Source organism: Arachis ipaensis, chromosome B07, assembly GCF_000816755.2.
Source record: "Arachis ipaensis cultivar K30076 chromosome B07, Araip1.1, whole genome shotgun sequence".
NCBI classification, from domain to species: Eukaryota; Viridiplantae; Streptophyta; class Magnoliopsida; order Fabales; family Fabaceae; genus Arachis; species Arachis ipaensis.
In genome coordinates this window covers 10513745-10519345 of record NC_029791.2, presented here as the reverse complement: position 1 = coordinate 10519345, position 5601 = coordinate 10513745, and the positions used below count along the sequence as shown (strand labels likewise).

The 5601-nt window shown below is 34.1% G+C and overlaps 1 protein-coding gene across 3 annotated transcripts; it reads left to right on the top strand.

Annotated features, from left to right (window-relative positions):
* On the top strand, positions 1-4269 carry LOC107608905 (syntaxin-31). 3 transcript variants are annotated; one of them, XM_016310684.2, is made up of 6 exons: positions 1-243; positions 386-589; positions 1279-1427; positions 2045-2083; positions 3269-3466; positions 3657-4269. In XM_016310684.2, exons 1-6 carry the CDS (start codon positions 124-126, stop codon positions 3814-3816), a joined length of 870 nt encoding a protein of 289 aa, XP_016166170.1. In that variant the 5' UTR covers positions 1-123; the 3' UTR covers positions 3817-4269. The 3 variants fall into 3 exon arrangements, with proteins under 3 accessions (XP_016166170.1, XP_016166168.1, XP_016166169.1); XM_016310682.2 differs by having other exon boundaries at positions 339-589; XM_016310683.2 differs by having other exon boundaries at positions 339-589; positions 3628-4269.

The window sequence follows — 5601 nt, the reverse complement described above, 5'->3', positions numbered from 1 at the left end:
CAGCGGTAGCTGCCATGGCCTCCGCCTTCAGGGACCGCACCTCCGAGTTCCGGTCGGTGACGGAGACTCTCAAGAAGAAGATCGGAGCCCCCACTCCGCCACCGTTGCCTAACCAACCGGAAAATGCTCCCTCCTCCACCGACTCTCCGGTTCCAAATTCCAGATCCGAATTCAACCGAAAGGCCTCTCGGATCGGTTTGGGAATCCACGATACTTCACAGAAGATCGCAAGGCTCGCCCAACGTAACTAACTCCTCCTTCTTTCTCTTCTTCTTTTTCATTTTTAAAATTTTTTCTTTTATTTAATTAGCTCTGAAAAATCAATTGTGTTTTCGTAGTGGCGAAGAAATCGTCGATTTTCAATGATCCGATTGTTGAGATACAGGAACTGACGGCTGTGATTAAGAACGAGATCACGGCGCTGAACGCGGCTCTTTCGGATTTACAGACGATTCAGAACATGGAGATTGCTGATGGGATGTACTCGGAGGATAGGGTTGTTCACTCCAATGCCGTTTGTGATGACTTGAAGAGCAGGCTCATGGGCGCCACAAAGAAACTCCAAGATGTCTTGACCACTAGAACAGAGGTTAATTAATCCGAAATTTTATTTAAGAGTGGCTTGGTAATTTAGTTACTGAATTTGATTAATGCAGGATAGACTGGATAGTTAGCTTTTGAGTTTATGAAATTCGAATCAATTTGTATTCGTATTTAGGGTATTGTGAATAGAATAGAAGAGAAGATTAAGTTAGCCAGCCAGCTAATCTGACTTGAAATAGAAAGTTGGAGTGCTGTGAATTCTACATACTGACAGCTTCGACTAAAATCTCTTTTAGTTTATTTCTCATTCTTGCTCCATCATTGGTGTTTTCCATGGATGAAAATTTGGGTTCCTGCGCTTTCCTTTGCTGGCAACTTTCAGCTGGTTCCTGTTCCTGTTCCTGTTCAGTCATGGATGCTTTTTGGCATCAATGAAACTATGAAAGCACCATTGAACAGTAGAGATCTTAGGAGTATGCGAATGTAGAATTAGAGAAGATAGGTAGAATAAAGAGGGACTTACAGAGAGAATAACTAAAGAGACGAGAAATACTTCATAGATGAGAGAATCAAAGAGGAGGAATTTCCTTTCATATTTCACATAATCTCCAATCTCCATTGTACTTGTAACCAATACTCTTTTTTTATTTTATTTTATTTTTTCCGGTGGTTGTTATTGTTTTCCTGATTGTGTTTTTGTTATTAGTGTAATTAATTTTGTGCATTGTCCCCCAGAATATCAAGGCTCATGAGAATAGGAAGCAGATATTTTCCAAGAATACATCCAGAGAGAACCCTTTTCAGCATCACCCAAAGCCATCCCATGTACCACCCCCATGGTCGAATTCATTAAATCCATCTGAAGACTTGCAACAACAGTCAGCGTGAGTCGATTTCTATCAAGTTATAGGTTAGCAGTTGTTATACTATGACTTTAATGTACCTGTTCCATCTCAACTAATAATACATGCCTGGGATTTCACTTAATTTTGACAACCCACAATGAAGTATGTATAGCGTAGCTAACCTAATATTTATATCTAGTGACTATACTTAAATTACTTTTAATGAGATTTGCTCGTGCAATTCATGGGATTTTTCAATAAAATTGTGTTGTCCACATTTCGTTGGTGCCTCTAGTCCCTTAAATGTAATGACTAGCAGCCTATAAATTCTCGTAATGAGATTTGCTTGTGCAATTTATTGTCTTTTTCCAATAAAATTGTCTCATGACATTTGCTCGTGCAATTATGGGCTTTTTCAAAAAAATTGTGTCGTTCACATTTCGTTGGTGCCTCTAGCCCCTTAAATGTAATGACTAGCAGCCTATAAATTCTTGTAACGAGATTTGCTTGTGCAATTTGTTGTCTTTTTTCAATGAAATTGTCTCATTTGCATTTCAGTAGTTCTTTGAGTACTGGAATGGTTCTCATTGCATAGAATTTGGATTTATGAAAAATTTGATACTACGAGGTTTCATTTGAATCTCTCTTTCATGCAGACTAACTTCAAATGGAGTACCAGTTGGCAATCAACTAAGGTATGTGCAAATTTTCTCTGGAAGCTATAAGATCAAATCGTCCCTTTGTTTGTTTATACATGAATAGGCAAATAGGTATGGGTAGCCAGGTAGTTCTAAATAAAAATCTAAGCATCAACTTCACATAGCACTTCATATGTAAACAGGTAGCTTATACTGCTTCGTATGAATCATCATTTTCTGACTGCATTTGAGGTCTAATTCTTTGGAGTGCATGCTGCTTTCTTCCTCATGTGTAATGAGGAGAACAAGGTTGCTGCCAAGATTTGATCATGTCATAGATGCTTGTTGCATAATGAGAAAACAGCTACCAATATTAATAAAAACCTTTGTACTTAGCCTATTAATTTGATAACTTGGGCCGGAAGTAAGCAAGCTCTGTATTGAGATAACCACTTGGGTTATGTAGATTGTTTAGGCTCTGTCAAATTGGGTACTGGAGTCACCTTTCAATTCTAAATTTGTCTTAAACTCCCTTGTCCCTCTGTATGTGACTGTTCTCTTTCCATGGCATGAATGAATGAAACTTGCTGCCCAACAAGAACTACCATTTGATGGGCATAAGTTACTGTTTCTAGCTCATTTGATATGGTTCCTGTTTTCCCAGTATTCAATTATGAGCATAAGATGAATGTGTATTGGAAAGTCTTTGGCTGATCCAACCTAACCAAGTGAGATAAGACATAGTCATTGTATTGGAAAGTTCTTCAATGCTTATTATTTGTTTCCTGGATGATGACTGCGACTCTACTAGTCCAAGTTGTATGATAGAAGTCACTTCAGGCATTATAAATGGTCTTTAAATATTGGGCTAGTCTTTGAACACAAATTAAGAGAAATGATGTATATCTTATTTCAACCATGTTTAATTTTGATTGGTATCTTTAAAATTTTATAGTTGTGTCAATTATAAATTATGGAAAAATGATTTTGTCAGAATTCCCTTATAGATTTTCTAGACAATTGATTGCAGCAACTTAAAGTATACATCTTGATGTTTAAATTTCAGCCAATTTATATTTTGCCTCCATAGTCAATTGGGTATTTATTGTGCTCATTCAATTTTTGAGCTTGTTACATTATACATATTTGCTTTTGGGTATGAATTTCTTAAACTTTCTATGTATGCTTTTGTTCACATAATTTTTAGCTAAACTTGCAACTTGTGGTAATTTGTTGATACAGACGAAGGTTAGCTGTGGACAATGCTCCAACCCCCCAAATGGAAATGTCTATGGTACAGCAGGTTGTTCCTCACCAAGATAATTATGCTCAAAGTCGGGCAACTGCACTGCACAGTGTTGAATCTACTATCACAGAACTTAGTGGGATCTTCACACATTTGGCTACAATGGTTGCCCAGCAAGGGGAACTAGCCATCAGGTTTTTCTATTCTGACTTGAACACTTATACCCATACAAAGTTTCAGATTGCACAGTAATGCACCATGTTTTTCTTCTTTTGATTGAAACCATCATGTTTGTTTTGAATCGCAAAGTATTATTGCATGGAAGCCGTTGATATTCACATGTTCTGGCAATTAGGATTAAATCTATATAACTGGCATGGGCAGGATCGATGACAACATGGAGGAAACATTGGCAAATGTTGATGGAGCTCACAGTTCTTTATTGAGGCATCTTAACAGAATATCATCAAATAGGTGGCTTCTAATTAAGATATTTGCTATTTTGATATTTTTCCTAATGATCTTCATATTCTTTGTGGCCTAATATGCTTTCATGTTCCAACAACGGGAGCTACTTCATGGCCTACTTGGATTTTGTTTGTCCCTCTACCGAGACAAATGTGAGAGCTAAACGAAAAGTCATACATGTGAAGATTGCCCTCTATTTGCATGTAGACAGGGCTCCACTGAACTGTAAATTTCTGGATTCCCATATATAGTGTTTAGTAAACTATAGGTGGCCCATATTAAGCAAGTTAGGTTCGAATTAAACGATTGTTTAGCAAACTGATACATAATCTCAAGGTTGTTGAAGAAGGTGAGGGAGATCTGTTGTGCATATATTGCTGCATACCTGTATGTTACCGAATTGGTGTTAACATACTAGAAATCATGTGTTTCAATTACTTCAATAATGTAAGAAGCTTTAGGGTATTGTAATATCATTGATTTATATTTCTTTGAATCTAAGGCGTCAAACAGAATTATTCTTCATTAACCTCACTTCTTTATTTTTTTTTTATTTTTTTTTTAATGGTTAAGCATGTTGAGTGCTGTGGTGTCTTTGACATTTTGGGGTAAATGTGGGTTGAATAGAGATTTTATAATTTATACTGTGCTGCATCAATATTTCAAAATGCTATTCACGTAGTAATTATTCAAATACAAACATTAGTTTATCCAATTATCCATGACAATGGTACTTTGGTTTACAATGATGAGGATGCATCTAAAAGCTGGCTGGTTACGTCTTACGTGTGTGTTTTGATTAGGTATTATAGATGGATGTTGATATAAATGTGCTTTTACAAAATTAATTTTGATCAAAATTGAATGGACATCAATGTAATTCACGTTTGAATTTTTTTTATCAAACGTAATTTTAGGAAATGAATAACATTTGAATAATATTAACCAAAATCACTTTGGAATGTAAAGAATGATATAAATAATGTCTTTTTCGGTAATTTTACATTCTATCTATATCATTCATTATATTATTTTTGTAATTATCTTTTATAAAAGAAAATGAAATATATTTAAAAAGTAAATATTATATGATTTTTAAAAAAAATTTAAATATATGCAATCTTAAGATGTATGAATAAATTTTAATAAACAAATTTAAATGTGTAGAAATTATAAAAAGTATAATATTAACATGACATGATGCGTTGTGTAAATTGACATGTGTAGTCAGGTGATTAGGAGAGTAGATTTTTGTGTGTATTATTGTAGTTAGAACATGTATATAGAATGCTATATGAATATATACTATTGAAAATTAACATAAAAATTGTTTTTCTTTTCTTTTGGAACACAAATTTAAAAGCAACATCGAAATCAATCTTTAGGAGATATTACTATGACTTATATTAAACATAACTACACAACTAATTATGTGGCGTGTGATGAATTATTTGATCTTTAATTGAGTCTTGAAGATTATTCATTTTTATGGGAGTGATAATTGTATCTTCTATCTTACTATTATTATGCTCAAATTTTATGATATTTTTGTCTGCAAATTGTTTAAATTTAGCATTTGTTTAATGTTAAAATTTGGCATTTTAAGTAAGAATGCAAAATTATTTTTACACCCTTCAAAAGTCTTTTTCACTGTGCATCTTAAGCTTGAACTTATAATTTTTAAATTTTGGTCAATGTACTTGACTTGGTGGCCAATCCTTAGACCTTAGCCAGATATTCATCCTATGCCGCATAGGCTCTTGCCTAAATTTAAACTGTGTTACTTACATATCTAGTCAAAATAAAGTAGTCAATATCTACTTATTATTTTAAAAAATTAAATAATCTATTTATAATAAAT